We start from the raw sequence: 22217 nt of genomic DNA, 5'->3' as shown, positions 1-22217 counted from the left end.
TGGGAGGTGGCCACAAGATCCTGCTGGGCCAAGGGGCTCCTGGGCCTAGGAGCCACTAGGGTGAAGGTCCTCTCTGGGGCCTCAAATGAAACTTAAATGTTCATGGTCCTCTCCTGTGAGGCTGGCAGAAGCAGAAATGGGAATGGAAATTTGATATCCACTTCCTTGTCTCATGTTTGGAACAGAAATTGATGCAGCAGGTATGATTGGTATTAGCTGTGGTTGCTTTCCACCTACAAATGAGACATAATTGATTATTCTCCTCCCTCCCTCCCAGTTTCTACTGTGTTTCCTTTGCACCGGAATTCACGGTGTGGAATAATGTAATGACAGCGCAATATACACTAGTTATTTAATTTTGCCACAGTGAACAGTGAGGTGACTAGGGAAGGCCCTGGTGGAAAGTGAACAGCAGCAGAATGGAAACAGGGCTGCAGAGCTGTGAGAGAGAAATGTAGGCGGGGAGGGTGTCTCCTAACAAATTCTCGGCTTCCATAACAAACTACAATTCTCATGATTCTCTGAGGGAAGCCATGGCTGTTTCAAAGTGGTATCAGAGCGCTTTAATGGTGTGGTGGGAATGTGGCCTGTATTTCTGCTCTTGAGAAGGAATTGACTGCAGTCTCTTCCCAAATTTCCCTCTCCAGGTGTACTTCAAGAGAGACGGGGAGCTGATCGAGGTGGTGCCCCTCACAGAAGCCCCCATTAATGCCGCCGGGTTGCAAGACGGCCGGGCCTCCCGGAACCTCTTCCACCGAGACATGGACGACACCAAGATGCAGAAGTCTCTCTCCCTCCTGGATGTGGAGGACCGGGGTGGGAGGCCCTACACAGAGGACCCCTTGAAAGGCCTCACCCCCAACCAGGGACTTTTGTTCAGCCCAGCTACGGAGATCATCCCAGAGACTGTGGTGAGCCGGGAGTTTCCACGATGGATCCAGAATGTGGAGCCCATCTACTACTTCCACCACACCCACATCCCCATCAGTGATGGCACCGTGGAGGTGCGGGCCATGCTCATGTGGACGCTTAACCCCCAGATAGACAATGATGCACTCTTCAGTTGTGAGGTCAAGCACCCTGCCCTCTCTATGCCCATGCAATCCGAAGTGACGCTAGGTAAGATGGATGGCCACCATGGTTGGTGGGAGAAAGTGGGGTGGGCACATGGGAGTGGGGCAAACCATCTGGAAGTGAACCTGGAATGGTCACTCGGGAGTGGACTGGTCCACCTGGAGGTGTATGTGAGATGCACACTTGGGAGTCAATTGAAACATCTGGAGATGAATGTGGGATAGGCATTTTGGAGTGGATTGACCCATCTAGAGGTGATTACGGCAGAGCTCCATCATGTCTGCTCTGCACTGATGCATTGAGGACTAGGTCTAATGGGCTCCAGTTGCAGGAAGGTAGGCTTTGATTGGACCTATGGAGAAACATATCTGTTGCTACAGTGGTTTGAAAATGGCATCAATTGCCTAGGCTAGGGAAGCGGGGCCTTTGCTGGACGTTTTCAAGCAGAGGTTGAACAGGTATTTGTTGGGGATGAGCAAACTCTGGATTCCTTGCAGTTGTGTGGATATAATGATGTACATCCACACAAGGGCTGTTGCATGGAAGAGGGAATGAGCTTGTTTTCTCCTACTCTGGAGGGCAGAACCTGAACTAATGGCTTCAAGTTACACGAAAGGAGATTCTGACTGACAGGACCAGTGGTCAGCGGTGATGGGAGTTGTAGTCCCAAAACATCTGGAGAGCCGAGTTTGCCTATGCCCGGTATAATGTGTTGCAGTATTCTAACCTAGAGGTTACCAGAGCATAGGCAACAGAAGTTGGCTATCCTTGCCTGTTGGGCCACCAGCTGAAGCTGATGGAAGGCACTCTGCACCACTGAGGCCACTTGAGCTTCAAGTTACAGCAATGGCTCCAGAAGGACCCCCCCCCCCCAGCTACATACCTGCCCCTTCAGAAGGAATGTAACCTTATGGATGACTTTGAAAAGGTATTAGACCGATTCTTGGAGCATTAGGCTATCAACGGCTACCAGTAATGATGGATGTATATTACTTCCAGGATCAGAGGGAGTCTACCTTTTAATTTACCGTATTTTTCGCTCTATAAGACGCACCAGACCATGAGACGCACCTAGTTTTTGGAGAAGGAAAACCAGAAAAAAAATATTCTGAATCTCAGAAGCAAGAGGGATCACTGCACAGTGAAAGCAGCAATCCCTCTTGCTGTTCTGGCTTCTGTGATAGCTGCGAAGCCTGCATTCGCTCCATAAGATGCACACACATTTGCCCTTACTTTTTAGGAGGGAAAAAGTGAGTCTTATCGAGAAAAAAATACGGTAAGTTGCTGGGGATCGCAAGAGGAGAAAGCTGCTATTGGACTCAGGCCCTGTGTATAGACTTCCCTTTGGGGAATCTGGGTGCCAGGGTCATCCTAGGTGAACAGGATGCCAGTTAGGTGTGCCATTGGCCTGATCTAACAGGTTCTCCTTATGTTCTTATAACATCCTTTAATGCATTCTAAGAAGTATAGGAAATTTTATTAAGCACCAGCACACATCCCCACTGTGAAATTCCACATGAATTCCCCCTCCCACCTCACACACAGGCCAAAATGATTGGCCCAACACGCATTGAGATTTGAGCGTATTTCCGAGGGAAGCAAATTGGTGTGGCACCAGGAAGGCACTCTCTCTCAAAAAAAGGGGTCCTTCCAAGCGTACAGTCCTGGAACTATTCCTTTTAAATTAATGAAATTGCCTGCCTTCCTCCACCACCCTGCAGTTCCACCTGCTTGTACTTTCCTTAGGTCTAATGGGCTCTTCAGACCATTATCAGCCATCTGAGATTGCCTCATCCAGCTGAGATCTCTTGTCAGGCATAAATGATGGTTCCCTCCTCCCTTCCGTCCTACACATTTCGTTCCTCCGTTCTCTCTTTCCTTCTCATTAAAAAAAGAAGCCAGTTATCTAGAGTGTGAGCGCAGACCTTCTCTCTCCTCCTCCTTTGTTCTTGCCCATCATTAGTGAGCAAGATTTGAGCTAACGAGCCTTGGTGGACTGCAAGCCGTGCTGAAGGAACGCCGGGGGGAATTTTCTGCTTCCTCCGTTTCATCCAGTGGCTTAGCTCTGCTAGGAAGGTGTGTCATTCACCTTTCAACCTGGTGGCTCCCAGGGTGGTGATTAGCTGTGACTCCTGCATCACAGGGGGTTGGGCTAGATGACTTTTGAGGTCCCTCCCAACCCTACAATTCCATGAGATGAAGAGTCGCCCAGAAGTAGAATAACCCACAGAAATTACACACATCTCCATCTTCAAACTAAGCCACCACTCGCCTTTACTGCCCCTACAACTTTGCCATCTATGGGGCGAGATGGACCACAGCTCTGACTGGGTATAAGGCAGCTTAATTTGCTCCTATTTAAGCCATCCTGCGAGGACCTCTGCCTGAAATTCTGAGAGAGCTGCTGACAGTGTAGCTAATTCAGAGCTAGAGGGACCCATGGTCTTACACGGCACAAGGAAACTTCAATACAATCATATGAGTATGGCTCTCCTAGTTGACGACCTGAGATCAGATAGTGGGGCATGTCTTGCCCATATATCTACATACGTCCCTTCAAAATGTGCTCCAGGCTGAGAAACTGTATCGCACTTGGAACTCCTAGTTGTTGAAGGAGTTCAGAGAGGGAGCACGGATGAAAGTCAGATAAGGTTCGGGCTGCCATTCCTTCATCGCGAAGAATCTCGCAACCACTTCTGAGAAAATCATTGATATCATAGCTGAAAGGGAACCTGCCAGTGTCATAATGCCGTTATACAAATCTATGGTGTGACCACATTTGGAATACGACTCTGGGTGCCTGACTTCAAGAGGGATGTTGCTGAGTTGGGAAAGGCTCAGAAAAGGGCAACCAAATTAATCAAGGCGGTGGATGGGGGGGGTGTGACTCCCCTATGAAGAAAGATTGCAGCGTTCTGGACTTTTTATCTTAGGGAAATAACACAAGAACTTGTGGACATTCAGTGAAGCTGAATGTTGGAAGATTCAGGGCAGATAAAAGAGAGACTTTCGTACAGTGCACAGCGGAATGTAATGTAGCACCAAGGAGGATATCCACACAAGGAATAAAGTCCACTTGCACAATGGGACATTCACCCCTCTCCTCCCACACGCCCCCCCAACCTGTTTCTAGAGCTTCCTCCATCCCTCCAGAGCAGATTTTGCATTGCAGAAGCAAACCTCGTTCCTTCTATGCCACAACTTAGTTGAATCTTGCCCCTTCTGAAAGTGGTGGCTCGCTTGCCATGGAAAACCCATCTATCTCCCTTGCCAAATTTGAGGCATAGCATGTGGGTCAGTTTTAGCTTGTGGACCAGCTTTCTTCCAGACCCATTATTTCCCTGCTGGATCAGTAGGACAGAAACATTTCATGAGATGGCATCCCATCCCATACGTTACAGCAACTGGCCTCTGGTTGGCCAATGTGAGAACAGGATGTTGACAAGCCGGAACGTGTGCAGAAGAGGGCAGCCAAGATGATCCAGGGGTATAGAAGCCAAGCCGTATGAGGAATGGTTGAAGGAGCTGGGTATGTTTAGCCTGGAAAAGAGGGGACTGAGAGGAGATATGAGAGCTATCTTCACATATCTCAAGAGCTGTTACATGGAAGATGGAGCAAGCTTGTTTTCTCCTGCTCTGGAGGGCAGGACTCGAACCAATAGCTTCAAGTTACAAGGAAGGAGATTATGACTAAAAATCAGCAAGAACTTTCTGACAATAAGAGCTGTTTGATAGGGGAACGGATTCCCTCAGGAGGTGGTGAACTCTCCTTCATTGGAAGTTTTTAAGCAGAGGTTGGATGGCCATCTGTCATGGATGCTTTAACTGAGATTCTTGCATTGCAGGGGTTTGGACTAGATGATCTTTGTGGCCCCTTCCAACTCTGCAATTCTTTGCTTTTATGCCTCTATGCAGGGACGCGGGTGGTACTGTAGGTTAAACCACAGAGCCTAGGGCTTGCTGATCAGAAGGTCAGCAGTTCGAATCCCTGCAACGGGGGGGGGGGGGGGGAGCTCCCGTTGCTCAGTCCCTGCTCCTGCCAACCTAGCAGTTCAAAAGCACATCAAAGTGCAAGTAGATAAATAGGTACCTCTCTGGTGGGCATTTCCGTGCGCTGCTCTGGTTCGCCAGAAGCGGCTTAGTCATGCTGGCTACATGATCTGGAAGCTGTACACCGGCTCCCTCGGCCAGTAAAACAAGATGAGCACCGCAACCCCAGAGTCGGCGATGACTGGCCCTAATGGTCAGGGGTCCCTTTACCTTTATGCCTCTATGAGTAGATGGGTCGGTGCCCTGATCCATCAGGGCTCTTCTTACTTTCTTACGTTCTGCTTAGCATCCATTGTTGATCAGTCAGCCTTAGGGGGCCTGATCCACAGATCTTAGCAGGAGAAACCCAACATCAAAAGAGAGAGGGTGGACCCTTAATCCCTTAAGAGAAGTCATTAACCCTTCCCCGTTTTACTTGATCCAGCTCCGCTTGCTGTCCCCTCCCCTCTCAGGCTGGAGGAGAAAGATTAGCCGATGTTCTTTAAGGAACTAATCCTGGGAAGAGTGTCCTGATCAAACATTCCATTGAGCCTTGCCTTTGCGAGAGCTCCTCTCCTCCTGTCAAACCCGACATTTACATATTAAAGACAAAATACCTTTTATGTTAATCCCCAGTGGAGAAGCTGCCTTTGGCTGAGAGAGACATAAATCTTACACTTCCAGGATAATGGGACTCGGGCAAGGAGATCCTGTGCTCAGTGAAGGATGCTCCTCCCTCCACCCCCATCTTAAGAGTCGGTGTCTGTGACAAGAGTAGAGCAAGGGGAGCTGCAGGAAAGTGGTTGGTGGCGGATGTAGGCGGAATGTAGGAAGCTACAAAAATCCTGGTCAGGACCTTGGTCAGCTGTCTTGACATTGTCTATACCAGGGGTCAGCAAACCTTTTCAGCAGGGGGCCAGTCCACATTCCCTCAGACCTTGTGGGGGGCTGGACTATATTTTGAGGGGGGGGACCTGAATGAATTCCTGTGCCCCACAAATAACCCAGAGATGCATTTTAAATAAAAGCACACATTCTACTCATGTAAAAACACCAGACAGTCCCCACAAATAACCCAGAGATGTATTTTAAATAAAAGGACACGTTCTACTCATGTAAAAACACCAAGCAGGCCCCACAAATAACCCAGAGATGCATTTTAAATAAAAGGACACATTCTACTCATGTAAAAACACCAAGCAGGCCCCACAAATAACCCAGAGATGTATTTTAAATAAAAGGACATGTTCTACTCATGTAAAAACACACTGATTCCTGGACCATCCGTGGGCCGGATTTAGAAGGCGATTGGGCCACATCCAGCCCCCAGGCCTTAGTTTGCCCAGCCATAGTCTACACCATGCCATGGGTCGACAAACTAAGGCCTGTGGGCCGGATTAGGCCCAATTGCCTTCTAGATCCGGCCCACAGATGGTCCAGGAATCCAGGCAACGGGCATAGAGCACGCGCAATGGTTTTTGAGACTCAGCCAGCTTGGGGGTTAAAAGTGAGGCAGGCAGCTGCTTGAGACAAGCCCCTTCTTCATCTGTCGTGCTTGCGCAGCAATGTTTTCTTCCAGGGTAGGGGGTGGGGAAGAGGGGAAAGGAGGCACAGTTCGGTTTTCCACCATGGAGCTGCCGGTGATTGACCTCAGGAAGGGCAGTTGCAGCGGCAGGGGCTCAGAGGCACCTCGGGAGCGATGCCCGCCGGTGTCTGTGGCGGCGGTGCTCTCTGCCGGAGGAAGCAGGGAGCACCTGGGCGGCTGCACTCCGAAGTAGTTCTGTGCTCTGCTGGGGAGGCTGCTTGTTATCTACATGCTGCAAGCCTTGGAAAGGTAAATAGCTGCCGCCTCGTCTTCCCTCATGCTGGGAAAAGACAGTTTTTGTTTGAGCAGCGCTGGCCTGACTTAGCGGGGCCAGTGGCTTTTTCCTTTACCCACACATGCGCACACGCTCTCCAGGGCTGACAGGAATGGTGTGCTTACCTCAGCCCCCCATCCCTCCACCCCGCCTCATGAGAGAAATAATAACTGTCAATGCGTAAAACACAAAGGAAGCAGCGTGGGTGTATGAGGGAACACTCCCCCCCCCCTAAAAAATCACATTTGGGCAACATTGAGGTTGGTCCCAATAAGGGTTTTTGCCCAAAATGTGGGACATAATCATGGCAACATATAGTCTGGCCCCCCCACAAGGTCTGAGGGACAGTGGACCGGCCTCCTGCTGAAAAGGTTTGCTGACCCCTGGTGTACACTGAACTGGGGGGGGCGTGCGGGTGGCGCTGTGGTCTCAACCACTGAGTCTCTTGGGCTTTCTGATCGTAAGGTTGGCAGTTCAAGTCCACTCAATAGGGTGAGTTCCCATTACTGTCCCTGCTCCTGCCAACCTAGCAGTTTGAAAGCACAGCAGTGCAAGTAGATACATAGGTACGGCTGCGATGGGAAGGTCAACGCTCTGGCTTCCATGGCTTCCAGAAGCGGTTTAGTCCTGCTGGCCACATGACCTGGAAAGCTGTCTGTGGACAAACGCCAGCTCGCTCGGCCTGAAAGGAGAGATGAGCGCCGCAACCCCATAGTCAAATATGATTGGACGTAACTGCCCAGGGGTCTTGGTCCTTTACCTTTACCTTACACTGAACTGCCACAAGGATCCATCCTTTCGTGCTGGAAAGGATATACAGAGGCTCTGGCCCACTGCCAATGTCCCTGACTATCCAGCACTGCCCTGTCAGCCTGGGGCAATGCTAACCAGCAAGGAAGGCAGACAGGCTTTGTGGCATTGGTAAATAATAGAGGAAGGAGTGAATAATTGACAGGGAAATGGTTTGATCTCCAGTGGGCAGCCTCTGCATGCTTGAAGGCATTTGGGGTACTGGACTGCAGAGACGCTACTATTTTTAAGATCTTGTGGGGAAAAGATCTGTGGTAATTCTCTCTCCACCCCCATTTGTATTAAAAACGGGGGGATCCAGAAGAAGCACAACTATTGCAACAGTGCTCCATTAGATACTCCATAGGGAAGCCTGCAAGCAGACCCTGCTTGAGATTTCCATAAACTGGTGTTCAGAGGCATACTGCCTCCAGTGAGAGCCAGTGTGGTGTAGTGGTTAAGAGTGGTAGTCGCGTAATCTGGGGAACTGGGTTCGCATCTCCGCTCCTCCACATGCAGCTGCTGGGTGGCGTTGGGCTAGTCACACTTCTCTGAAGTCTCTCAGCCCCACTCACCTCACAGAGTGTTTGTTGTGAAGGAGGAAGGGAAAGGAGAATGTTAGCCGCTTTGAGACTCCTTCGGGTAGTGATAAAGCAAGATATCAAATCCAATCCAAACTCCAACAGTGGAGGTAGAAGATAATAATCATGGCTAGTAGCCATGGATGGCCTTTTCCTCCAGGAATTTGTCCAACCTTTTTTTAAAAAAATCCCTCCAAGTTGGCAGCCATTATAACTTCTTGTGGGAGTGAGTTCTACAGTTTAGCTATGCATATCAAAAGAGCCCTGTTAGATCAAGCCAGTGGCCCATCTAACCAACTCATAGCTGTCAATTTACAGATTTGAAAATAAGGGACCAGCAGCCTCGAAAATAAGGGACCAGCAGCCAAAATAAGGGATTTTATTCAACCAGCAGCCAAACGAAGCCTCAAGCGGTGGTTCCCACAACACAGCAACCCAGCAAAGGGGATGCAGCAAGGGAAACCACCGTCACCTCTCTGCTGGGAAACGCTGAGCAAAGGCGAGTCCCCTGGCAATGTGTCCGATTTGATCGGCACAAGGCATGCAAGCTCTACCCCCCAGTCGTTCTTGGACTCCTTCCTGGGTGAGCAACGCAGCCAAGCAACACAGTTGGAGCCTCCCTCCTCCCTGGCCGGCAGGGAGGGAGGAAGAGGAGCTGCTTCCTTTGAAACCCGGGAAATTTAAAGGACATCATCAATCTGGGACAGCAGCGGGAAACGGCGCTGGGATGAGGGAGTTTCCTGCCAAATAAGGGGCGGTTGACAACTATGAACCAACCAGATGCCCACAAATGTTGACCTGAGTGCAACACGTCTCTCTCCATTTGTGATTTCCTGCAACAGTTATTCAGAGGGATTGTGGGTATCATTTTGTGAAACAATCCTCACTGCAAGGAGTCAAGAATTCCCACGGACGGTCAGGAAGCTTCCTCTAGGATCGAAGGAAGAACTTCAGAATCTAAATTAGAACTTCAGGATCTTAGGAATGTCAGAAGAGCCTGGCTGCTGGATCAGACCAATGTCCCCATCTGGCCCAGCATTGTGTTCTCACAGTGGTCACCAAGGTGCCCCAATTGGAAGCCGGCAAGGATGGATGTAATTGAGCACACTCAAAAGCACACTCTTCCATTGTCTCTTGAGACAGATGGATTGCCAACAACCAAAAAGCCCTCATGCTGAAATAGCTGAAAGACACATGTTGACCCTCTCACCTACTGCTTGGGAGTTCTGGGCCAACCTGCTGTGCTCCACCCACTCATTGTCACTGCCCAGCACTGCAGAATGATTAGAGCAGCTTCTCTCAACATCTTGGGTCCCCAGATGTTGTTGGGCTACAACTCCCATCATCCCTGACCACTGATCCTGCTAGCTAGGGATGATGGGAGTTGTAGTTCAAGGTTGAGAAAGGCTGGTGTTAAGAGAGTCCTCCAGTCCTCTTCCATCAAAGCATGAAATTTGATCACCTCCTTTATTAAGAGGCATAACTGCCATTGTGGTGTTTATTAACGGTCGTAAAAAATTGAAATGGCGGTAGGGAGGAATACCCCAGGCCCTGGATGTGAGTGGAGAGTTTTTGTTGCCTTGGTGGATTCAGGCTGTGCAAAGAAACCTTTCCGTTTTATTTTCTGCTTGTTAATTTAAGTGACTTGGCCTGGTATTAAGGAACAGGGTGTGAAAATGGATTAGGGAGGGGGAAGATCCAGGCAAACTGCTCTTATTCTGGTTCTTCGTGAGCTGAAGGGGAGAGCAGGGTTACATCCTCTGTGATCTACTACCACCATCTGAAATTTGCCACATCCTCATCCCAGATAGAACCATGCTTTGCTGTTTCTCTAAGAACCTAGATAGCTTCAAAAGAGGATTCCAGAAATTCACAGAGGAAGAGGAAGCTATCAATGGTGACCAGCCAGGGTGCCTGTGCTGTGCCTGTGCAGTTAGAGGCATCGTTAGAATCACAGAGCTGGAAGGAGACCCGAGGGTCATCTAGCCCACCCCCCTGCAGCACAGGAATTTCAGCTAACCCATGACAACTGGCAATAATAATAATAATAATTTATTATTTATACCCTGCCCATCTGGGCGGCTTCCAACAAGACACTAAAATACAATATCCTATTAAACAATAAAAGCTTCCCTAAACAGCGCTGCTTTCAGATGGCTTCTAAAAGTTTGGTAGTTGTTTTTCTCTTTGACTCTGGTGGGAGGGCATTCCACAGGGCGGGTGCCACTACTGAGAAGGCCCTCTGCCTGGTTCCCTGCTTCTCACAGCGAGGGAACCGCCAGAAGGCCCTCAGCGCTGGACCTCAGTGTCTGGGCAGAACGATGAAGGTGGAGACGCTCCTTCAGGTATACTGGACCGAGGCTGTTTAGGGCTTTAAAGGTCAGCACCAACACTTTGAATTGTGCTCAGAAACATACTGGGAGCCAGTGTAGGTCTTTCAAGACTGGTGTTATATGGTCTCAGTGGCAGCTACCAGTCACCAGTCTAGCTGCCACATTCTGGATTAGTTGTAGTTTCTGGGTCACCTTTAAAGGTAGCGCCACATAGAGCGCATTGCAGTAGTTCAATGCTTCCAAACACCAGTTGCTGAAACTGCAAGAGGGAAGAGGGCTCTTGCACTCAGATCCTGCCTGCGGATTTCCCAGAAGAGGCATCTGGTTGAGAGAACAGGATGATGGGCTAGATGTGCCCCCTTTAGCCTGAACCGGCCAGAGTTAGATTTAGGACATATGGGGCACCAAGCCTAGGATGTTCTGTGGGGCACCAGACGTAGAGCAGGCATGTGCAACAGGTCGATTGCGATCGACCGGTCGATCTCAGGGGTGTCTTAGTATCAAGTTATCAAGTTAGTGATCTGTGGGAATGTTCTGGGGTGCAGGAGAGGATATATTGACTAATTATATCCTTATCCAACTTGTGCTAACAAGTTCCCAAAATATCAGCAGAGTTTATAAGCATTCCCCTTTTAGTTTGCAACGGTAACGTCTGCACAGGTTTGCTAGAACCTCTATAATAATTACTCTGGTAATTTCCCCTTTGTTCCCTCTTAAAATACAAGACACAACACAGTCTTTATAAAAGTATAAAAGAGTTTACTCACGTTCTGTTCACAATATGATCCCAGAAGGCAGACAGGCTTAAAAAGGTAAAATACATTTAGAATCTATCTTGTAGCAAGATAGTCCTTATCTCCTCTCTTGGCTGGGAGCCAAGAGAGCATCCTTAGATGTTTCCTCATCGAAAGAAGATGGCAGAGAGAGAGAGATGGCTGCCTGCCCTGTGTTTTTATCATTTACCTGCACAGGTGAGGCCACACCCACCTCTGGTCACATGCGGAGGAAGTCCGTCCCCAGGAAGTTTACCTGCTTACTGGACAGACATCCCTCCCCATGTTCCAACATGTACACTCTAGGAATGTTGTCATTGACTTCTCCTGTGTTTTACATCCCACATGATCACTTTTGTGTTCCAAACCCTGCTCCCCCTAAAAAGCTCAACAACTTTGGTCAAGTCTCCCCTAAAAGAAGCTCAGCAACTCCTGACAATGACCACGGCCAGAGTTGGACGTGCCTGACATAGAGGATTGAGCAGAACAGAGGACGAAAGGCAAGGGGTGTTAATTTTGTCTGAAAGACCAAAGCCCATCCCTGATACAGCAGAGTCTTCATATGCTCTTAAATGTTAAGTCCTTCCTTTTATCCGTCCTAAATCTTCACAGCTTCAGCTTCAATGGGAGCCCACGAGTTCTAATGTTATGAGAGAGAAAGGAAAACATTTCTTCATTGCACTGATTGCATTTATAACCCACCTTTTTCTCCCAGAAGGCATAGCTGTCAACTGTCCCTTATTTGACGGGAATGTCCCTTATCCCAGCACCGTGTCCCGCTACTGTCCCTTATTGATGATGTCCCTTAAATTTCCCGGGTTTCAGAGGAAGCAGCTCCTCTCCCTCCCTGCCTGCCAGCCAGGGAGGAGGGAGGCTCCAACTGTGTTGCTTGGCTGCATTGCTCACCCAATAAGGAGTCTAATAACGACTGCGGGGTGGAGCTTGCATGCCTTGTGCCGATCAAATCAGCCGTGTTGCCTGGGGACTCACCTTTGCTCAGCGCTTCCCAGCGGAGAGGTGACGGTGGTTTTCCTTGCTGCATCCCCTTTGCCGGGTTGCTGCACTGTGGGAACCACTGCTTGAGGCTTCGTTTAGCTGCTGGCTGGGCTTTCTGCCTTTGGCTCGGAGGGGCTCAGAAGTTGAACATCCCTGTGCTCTGAAAATCCCTTATTTTGGCTGCTGATCCCTTATTTCCAAGGCTGCTGGTCCCTTATTTTCAAATCTGTAAGTTGACAGCTATGCCAGAAGGTAGTGTGTATAGCTCTCTCTCTTCCTCATTAGATCCCCACAGCAACCTTGTGAGGGAGGTTAGGCTGAGAGACATTGACTGCCCTCCCTCCCAGTGTGCCTCATGACTGAGTGAGGATTTAAACTCTTTTCCAGGTCTTAGTGCGGCACTCTAACCACTACACCACACTGCCTCTCTATCCACTGTCTCGTGCCACGCATAATGTTATAAACTTCTGTCACATCACTGCTTACTGATGTGGAAACATGGAAGGCTGAATATAAGATTGGGAAATGCCGACTGACAGGTGTCAAACTGATGAGAAAGACCAGGCCAGTCTGAGATTGGCAGCTTCTTCCTACAGTGGCACAAAGAGCGCAACTGGTGCCTCTCTAAATACAGAAAATGTAGAAACCCCCTAGAACACTTTCTGCATGTCCCCCTTGGGGTGGGGGGGCGTCGCCCCAGTCTTAGTGTAAGCCAAGGGAATTTAGATCTTTCGTTGCCAAGGTAACCTTCTTTGTTTCATCCAATCAGCTCTGACCCTTACCAATTCCAGCACATCTCCACACATCCTTTGAAGAGAGTGGAGCGCCCGGTGAATCTCATTTATGCATGCAGCTTCATTGCTTGATCTCCACAAAAAGAGACAACTCGGGGCACTTTTTCTGCCTCCTAGACGCCTGACCCCCACATAGCCGGTGACTTGTTAAGGACAACCGATGCAAATTATATTCTGATTTGTTCAGAAGGGAGGTTAGGGGGAATGGTGCTGGTGAATTCTGTGTGGAAGGTTGTTAGGAAAGGTATTGAAGATAAAACAGCCCATCCGTGGTGCAACAGAAGTTGGAATAACTGTGAACAGTCCTAGTCCCCACATTTCAAAAAGGATTTTGTAGAGCTAGGAAAGGTGCAGAAAAGGGCAACCCAAAAAATAGTGGGGCCACAGCAGGTCTCCTGTGAGGTATTGTTATATATGGGGGAATTTTCATTTACAAAAAGTGTGAGTGAGTGTGTGTGTGTGTGTGTGTGTGTGTGTGTGTGTGTGCAAAGAGCCCTGCTGCAGGGAGTTCCAGAGGGCAGAGTATACCACCCTCCAATGCCCAGTCTCTAGTAAAAGCGGACCAAACCTTGTTAGGCAAAATATGGATTGGGCCTCCATGTGCAGGAGCAGTCAACTTCTGGTTATCAGGTGCTAGGGACGAGGGATGGCCAATACCTTCCCATCTTGCCTCTGTGCTTCCTGGAAGCATTTGGTTGGCTGATGTGGGAAACAGAAAGGTGGACCAGGTGGACTAAGGGAGTCTAGTCCAGGAGGGATCTTCTCACTCCCTGATGTAATCCTCTCCTCCATGAGGAAGAAGGGAACTCTCAAACAGCCCCCCAGCCCAGAACTTTTAGATGCAAACTCCCGCAAACCTTGCTTCGTATTGAATTTTGCTTCCCATCTTTAATGGTCAGCAAGTTTGTGAAATTGTGAAGAAGTCACACCATGAACCAGCAGAGGCGGTTCTAGGGGAGCGCTACTGGTGTGGTCGCACTGGGTACCAAACATCTGGGGTGTCACAGCAGCTGCCACCACTCTTTCATCCTGGTGGGAAAGTGCCAGATTTTGGCATCACAAAAGGCACCACTGAAATTTGAGGTGCTGGAACAAGGACCCCAAGTTGGTGGGAGAGGGAGGGTTTGAATGTCGGTTCGGATTTCTTGGATTTGCATTTGGATCTCAGAGTTTTAAGGTCAAAGGTGGGGGAAAGATTGAGGTGTGACATCTGGCCAGGAAAAGCCAGGAAATGTATGCATGAAGTTGCCCACCAACCAGGGGAGATGGCCTTGTTGCTCCTGTTCTATTGGAGGTTTCTAAGCAGAGGTTGGATGGCCATCTGTTGAAGATGCTTTAGCTGTGATTTCTGCATTGAAAGGGGTTGGACTACCGGGTAGATGACTCATGGAGTTCCTTCCAGCTCCACAATTCTATGATTCTAAGAGGCTATAGAAATGGGCAGGTAAGGAGTTGCAATGGAGTATATCAAACTAAGTCATACTCGGAGCAGACACATTGAAATGAATAAACCTGAGACATGTCTATTAACTTCATGTGATCTTCTTTGAGTTGGGCTAGTGGTGAATGAAGCTCATTTGTTTTCTTCCTTATATTTATATTCCACCATTCCTCCAAGGATCTCAAGGTAACATGGGTGGCTCTCCTCTCCTGTTTTGCCCCCACGACAACCCTGGGAGGTAGGAGGGAGGGAGAGAGAGAGGTTCAAGATCGCCAGGTGAGCATCACAGCTGGGTGGGATTTGAACCCAGGTCTCAGTACCACACTCTAGTGTCAGCACCACACTCTAACCACCTCTTGGGATGGAGCTAAACACAACACTCTGTTCTTTGCTGTGGACCTGGCTTCTGTCAAAAAGGCAGAGGAGCTGGGACTAGTTCAACAGTTGGCAGTACTCATTATGGGGATGTTTGGAAGTGCAACAGATTGTGGTACCCACCTATTCTCTTTTCCCACAGTGGCTCCCAAGGGTCCAAAGATCATGATGACCCCAACAAGAGCCCGAGTGGGAGACACAGTGCGAATCCTGGTGCAAGGTTTTCAAGTGAGTATGAACCCGAAGGGCGTCACTGAGAGTTATTGGCGTCTGGTACAATTCATATGAGTTTGAGATGCTTATATCTAAGGATGGGGGAGATGTTTGATCAGCTCACATTTTAATCTTGGTGGTTTGTTTACATTTATAGTCTTACACCTTTTCCTCCAAGGAGCTGAAGGTGGTCACACGCTTCTCTTCCTCCCCATTTCATCCCCACAAGAACCCTGTGAGGTAGGCTAGCCTGAGAGGCAGTGACTGGCCCCCAAAGTTACACCCAGTGAGTGTCATGGCTCGGTGGGAGAATTAGAACTCTGGTCTTCTGGGACCTAGTCTGACACTCTAACCACTACACCTCACAGCAACCCTGTGATGTAAGTTAGGCTGAGAGAGGCGGTCACTGGCGCCAAGGTCACACCTGCATCATGGCTGAGTGGGGATTTGAACCCTGGTCTCTACCAGGTCTGACACTCTAACCACTATGCCACACTGGATCCCATATGAACCAACTGAATACTACCACTTTGCAAACTAACACATGGAGATCAAACCACAGTTGTTCTTTGACACCTGCTCTTATCTAAATTTTGCAGCGTACAACAAATTGAGTATGAAGACATCCAGATTAGTGGCGATAACGTAGAAAGGTATGCTATATTAGGCGAAGGACCTTATAGAGCAGGGATCCCCAAACTTGGCCCTCCAGATGTTTTGGGACTACAGCTCCTATCATCCCTAGCTAACAGGACCAGTGGTCAGGGATGATGGGAACTGTAGTCCCAAAAACGCTGGAGGGCTGGGTTTGGGGATGCCTGTTATAGACCCACTGCCAGTCAGAGTTAGCAATATTAGGCTAGATGAGTCAATGGTCCGAATCAGTATTCAGCAGCTATGTATGGGTGTGGGTCCATTACTCATAGGAATGTTAAACTTGCACCTTCGACCAGCCTACAGTGAGAAGAGAATTGCAGGATCTGGATAATACCATCATAGACAGTAGATTCCGACTCTTCAGGACCTTGGAGAGCTCCTACAATGGGCATGTGTTCAACAGAAGATTGTAGGAAGCTGCCTTCTGCTTGGAGTGAACTTGGGGCTTTTGGCCTACTAACCACAGACTGGCAGCAGCTCTCCAGGATTTCAGGCAGGGGACAATCCCATCCCTACTTGGAGATGCCACTGGAGATTCATCCTGGGACCTTCTGCATGCAAAGCAGTTTCTCTGTCACTGAGCCACAGCCCTCATCAGATGAGACCGCAAACCTTGGTTCCATGGCAAAGCACCTGCAGCAAAAAGATTTCCATCTTGCCAAAACTGAGAACGTTTTTGGAGACACGTTCTCCATTCGGAGTAGGCAATGGCAGCCTGGATGCATTATTATAAAGCATTTGCATGCTAACCGGAAAAATTTAAATTAGCAAAAGGAGGAGAAGGGCCATAGCTTGGTGGTAGAGCATCTACTTTGCATGTAGAAGGTCCCAGGTTCACTCCCCAAGTAGGGATGAGAGAGAACCATGTCTATAATTCCCAGAGAGCTACTGCCAAACAGTGTAGACAGTAGTGAGCTAGATGGGCCCAATGGTCTGACTTAGTATAAGGCAGCTTGCTGTGTTCCTGTGTGTCAAAATCTCTCATATGTTTTGCACCCTTCCTTGCAAAGCACAAAGCTGGTGAGATTTAGATATCACCCCTGCCCTGCACTGTTTTCTCTCACCCCATTAACTCAGAGTTTCTCCAAGAGGATTTGCAAGCTGTTTAATGCCATCTCATCTGCGCCTCTGTTTGTTGTCATTACCGGGTGATTTCAGGGTGTGAAAGGGGGGTAACTGTTCCTTAATCCAGGCGCTGAGCTGAACCAATTGAAGGCACTAAATGGGACTTTTTGGAAGAGTGAAGCCGATCCATATTCACAGCTGCATGTGTGCACAGGGTTGGGGTTGGGCAGGGGGAAAATAGAAGATGCACAAAGCGTAGCTCAGTGGCAGCTCTACCTCATGGGTGGAAGAAGTAATTATTATTATTATTATTATTATTATTATTATTATTATTATTATTTATTATTTATACCCCGCCCATTTGGCTGAGTTTCTCCAGCCACTCTGGGTGGTTCCCAATCAAGTATTAAAAACAATGCAGCATTAAATATTAAAAACTTCCCTAAACAGGGCTGCCTTCAGATATCTTTTAAAGATGAGTTAGCTGCTTATTTCCTTCACATCTGAAGGGAGGGAGCCACTACCAAGAAGGCCCTCTGTCTGGTTCCCTGTAACCTCACTTCTCGCAATGAAGGAACCGCCAGAAGGCCCTCAGCGCTGGATCTCAGTGTACATCTCAGGGTTGGATGATGGGGGTGGAGACCCTCCTTCAGGTATACTACGCCGAGGCCGTTTAGGGCTTTAAAGGTCAGCACCAACACTTTGAATTGTGCTCAGAAACGGACTGGGAGCCAATGCAGATCTCTCAGGACCAGTGTTATGTGGTCCTGGCGGCCACTCCCAGTCACCAGTCTAGCTGCCGCATTCTGGATTAATTGTAGTTTCCGGGTCACCTTCAAAGGTAGCCCCATGTAGAGCGCGTTGCAGTAGTCCAAGTGGGAGATAACTAGAGCATGCACCACTCTGGTGAGACAGTCCGTGGGAACAGTCTATACCCCACTGTGGAGTCCAGTACCAATTCTGAGCACCATCGTTTAAGAAGGATTTTGACAAGCTAGAACGTGGGCGGAGAAGGGCAACCAAAATGATAAAATGGTCTGCAAACCAAACCTTAGGAGGAATGGCTGAGGGAGCTGGGGATGTTTGGCCTGGATAAGAGGAGAGGTGATACGAGAGACATCTTCAGATACCTTGAAGGGCTGTCACATAGAAGATGGAGCAAGCTTGTTCTTTCCAGCTCCAGAGGATGGTGCTTGAACCAATGGATTAAAGTTACAAGAAAGGAGATTCTGACACTCAAACCACTACACAACACTGTCTACTCTGAGTAGGACTGGCATTGGCCAGAAACCTTTTTTAAATAACATTTTTATTGAATTTTGCTTCTTACACCCACGAGAAAAACAACAACAATCCAATATTGGAATCACATATAAAGATAACCAAAAACATACAAATACATATTAACTAAATACTTTTCCTCCACCAATAATTGATATTCTACATTAGCAATCATTAACATTCTATTCTTTTGAGATGACTTCCGTCCACCTCAATTTGAGTCATAATTTTTGCACATTTAACTGCCTTCTTTAGATGTTTCTCATTTCTTGGTACTATATGGTTAAATTATAGACAATGTGTTGTATTTTGCAAAAATTAATCAAAGCATAATAAAGGTTTTACCTGTGAACAATGTTTTTTAAAGTAAATTTTATAGCACTCCCATTCCTTACTGAACTTTGTTCAGTTCCTAATTGACTCTGCCATTTTAGCAAGTTCAATGTATTCAAATAATTCTACCTGCCACTTCCTTTGTTGGAATCTCCCCTCCCTTCCATTTTCTGGCAATAAGTATTCTTGCCGCTGTTGTGGCATATAAAAATATCCTTTTTTATCGCTTGGGATATCTGATGTTATTAAACCCAAGAGAAATGCTTCCAGCGTTTTTACAAATGTTTGTTGAAACATTTTTTTTCAATTCTTCATGGATACTGCCCCAAAAGTTTCTAATTTTTTTACATCCCCACCACATATGCAACATTGTTCCTTCTGTCTGCTTACACCTCCAACATTTATTTGAGTTTGTTTTGCACATCTTTGCTAATTGTCAAATACCACCTGTAGAACAGAAACCTTTCCTGCCTAACTCATGTTAGATTGAGCCACCCGTCGCCCCCACATTAACCCCAAAATGCAAGAAAAGGCTCTACTTGTATAGCAAGCCAATTGATCCTCCAAAGTCAACCAACCATCCAGCCTCTTAATTCATGAAACTCCCCTTTCTCCTTCCTTTGAAATAATGTTCATCCATCCATAACAAACGCCGCTGCAGTGGCTTCTGGGAAATGTAGTTTGCTTTGCACTCCATTGTGTTCAAGGTGAGGTGCAAGGAGTTCTTCTCCAGTTTAGATTGCAATTCCAAATCCAGGGACCTTACGAGGTTCAGCCTCCTCTTTCTTTAAGATGAACCTCACGAGTCTTCAAAGTTCCTATCTGGTGACTGTTGCAGAGAAACTAGACTTTGCAGCTCTGGTGATGCATTTGTTGGGCGTTTCTTGGCTTTCAGAATGAAGTCTTCCCCGAACCTATGTTCACTTGGACCCGCGTTGGGAGCAGGCTCCTGGACGGCAGTGCGGAGCACGATGGCAAGGAGCTGATCTTGGAGCGAGTGCCGGCAGAACTGAACGGCTCCATGTACCGCTGCACAGCGCAGAACCCACTTGGATCCACGGACACCCACACCAGGCTGATAGTCTTTGGTATGCGGGAGGTTGTGGTTCTCCCATTCACGGCCCTTGGGAAACCATTCTCCATGGTTTGGGGTCCTCCACACATTATCCCCTTCCTGCCACCATCAGGCTCAGATCCTCCTCCTCACTATTCATAGAAGCCTCTGGGCATGCTGGCTCTATGGTCTGTGCAGCGGCGTAGCATGGGTTGTCAGCACCCGGGGCAAGGCAAGTAATTTGCGCCCCTAACCCCTAACCTGCCGCCACTGCCAGCTTCTTCTTGCTGCTGCCTGGGCTGGTCGGGTGTGGTTCTCTCCCGCGCTCAGCACTGCGCTGGGCGGCCGCTGCACTGTCCCTCCCCCAGATAGTCCCTCCCTCGCTCTCTCTCCGCTCCGCAACGCAACGCACGCCTGGCACCCTCCCCCTCCACAGTGGGCGGCGACCCGGCAGCTCGGATCGGATTCGCACAGCCAGCACTGCAGTGAGAGAGAGTGAGTGAGCCAGGTAGGGGCAAAGAGCTGCGAGTGCGAGCGCGCCCCCCAAAAAAAATGTTGCGCCCGGTGCGGCTGGCCCCCCTGCACCCCCCACACTACGCCACTGGGTCTGTGAACCGCCCCAAGATCTTACGATGAAGTACCGTATTGGCCCAAATATAAGCCACACTTCCCCCCCAAAAAAATATTCTGATAGTGAAAAGTTAAAGTGCAGCTTATATTCATGACCTTCCCTTTCTCCTGATGGCTCAGGGAAGCTTGGGAGCAGTGGGCTGCTCGGGGGGGGGGTCATGCTGCTTTGCCGACGGCCTCCCCCCCCCCAAGAGCAGCAAGGGAGCATGGGGCAATGTTGCACAGCCCACCTGCTTCTCCCAAGCCTCCCCCAAGCCACCATAAATAAAGGGAAAGGGAGGGGAGGCTGGCGGCAAAGCGATGCGGCTCCCCCTCCCCAGGAAGCAGCCTGGGAGCGCAGGGGGTGTCTTCTTTTCTCCTACCCCCCTTGAATTTTGAAGGCGTCACCAATGTCCTGGCTGTGGGAATGTTCAGGGAGGCAGGAGAGGATATATTGTTTATTAATATCCTTTCTAATATGCGCTAGCAAGTCCTTTAACTTAGCAGAGTTTCACATTCCCCTTCTAAATGCACAGCAGATAGCTGGTTGCAGGCTTGTTTAAGCCTCTTACTGTTACACTCCTTTGAATCCCTCCTAAAAGAATAAAGACACCACAATCTTGTGTAAAGTCTATAAAAGAAGTTTACTCACATCATCAGTTCCACAGATGGATCCCTGAAGGCAGACTTAGTTACAAAGTATATACATGTGGATCGACCCCATATGGGAGGGTTAATCCCAGTGCCTGCAGACTGGCAGTCACTGCAGTTCTCAAGACGAAAGGAAGGTGGAAAAGAGAGGGAGGAGGGCTGCATGCCTTGTGCTTTTGTTACCTGCACAGGTAAGGTCACGCCCACCTCTGGTTACATGCAAAAGGAAGTATGTCCCAACCCAGGAGGAAACAGGAAGTTCCAACGGGCTGAACCAAACATCCCCTTGCATGTCCACTCTAGGAAAACAAGGAATGTTGTATTTGACTGCTACTTATGTATCACATCCCACACTGGCAATATCTGACAACTGCGCAATGTTCTCCCATGTTAATGTGGCCACCTCATTATTCTCCATTTTTGTCCCTTTTCTTTCTCCTTTTAGAAAACCCAAATATCCCAAGAGGAACAGAAGACTCCAATGGTAAGGCACAACCCTTCTGCTTTTATTTAGGGAGCAATCCTAAGTCCCTGCCCAGTGGATAAGGCAACCAGCCATGATATCTATGTTCTCCCTCCAATGTCAGAAACAGTATACCTTGGAAACACCAGTTGCTGAAGATCACAAGAAAGGACTTCTTCATGCAGCACACAGCTAAACTAAGGAACTTCCTTCCAAAGGGAGAAATGATTGCAAAGATGTGTATAGAACAGTCTTCCTCAACGTCAGCCCTCCAGATGTTTTGAGACTACAATTCCCATCATCTCTGCGCACAGGTCCTGCTAGCTAGGCATCATGTGAGTTGTAGGCCAAAAACATCTGGAGGGCCGAGGTTGAGGAAGCCTGGTATAGAAACTAGGAAGAGGATATATTTCTTAGATATTATCCATCCTTGCGTTTATGAGTCCATCCCTTCGTCAGCAAAACTAAAGAAGCTGTTGATAAGCTGGCTCTAGCCTTTTAATTTAAGTCATCAAGGATGCTTTTCTGCAAACTGAATTTCCTGGTATTTCTCCCTTTAAAACAACAACCATGCAAAACACTCTTCTCCTAAGTAAAGGTAGATTTCCTCACTCGGTTTCACAGTAACAGTTTTGAGGCAGGCTTAAAATGTAGTTACAGACATACATTGTTGTTTAGGTTAGAACCGGTGTCTGAGCTGTGACTCAGACTCAACACGTGCCCTGCATCCCTAGTCATCGATGAAGCATCGAAGAGAAGAGATCAGAGGGATCGGAGATCAGAGATCAGAGAGAGAGAGAGCAGGCTAGGGACGTGATCAGCTTATACAGTCATACCTCATGTTACG

At 48.4% G+C, this 22217-nt stretch overlaps 1 protein-coding gene across 2 annotated transcripts in view; it reads left to right on the top strand.

Moving 5' to 3' along the window:
* IGSF21 (immunoglobin superfamily member 21) overlaps positions 1-22217 on the top strand; it is a 225794-nt gene that overhangs the window by 202138 nt on the left and 1439 nt on the right. For both annotated transcript variants that reach the window (XM_083750256.1, XM_083750257.1), the window contains 4 exons: positions 648-1119; positions 15187-15272; positions 19489-19681; positions 21353-21391. In XM_083750256.1, the coding sequence (XP_083606382.1) occupies positions 648-1119; positions 15187-15272; positions 19489-19681; positions 21353-21391 (790 nt within the window). The remainder of the gene's footprint in view (positions 1-647; positions 1120-15186; positions 15273-19488; positions 19682-21352; positions 21392-22217) is intronic.

This window comes from Podarcis gaigeae (assembly GCF_964106915.1).
Source record: "Podarcis gaigeae genome assembly, chromosome: 8".
Lineage (NCBI taxonomy): Eukaryota > Metazoa > Chordata > Lepidosauria > Squamata > Lacertidae > Podarcis > Podarcis gaigeae.
The sequence above is the reverse complement of the archived record's forward strand: the minus strand, read 5'-3'. Positions and strand labels throughout refer to the sequence as shown.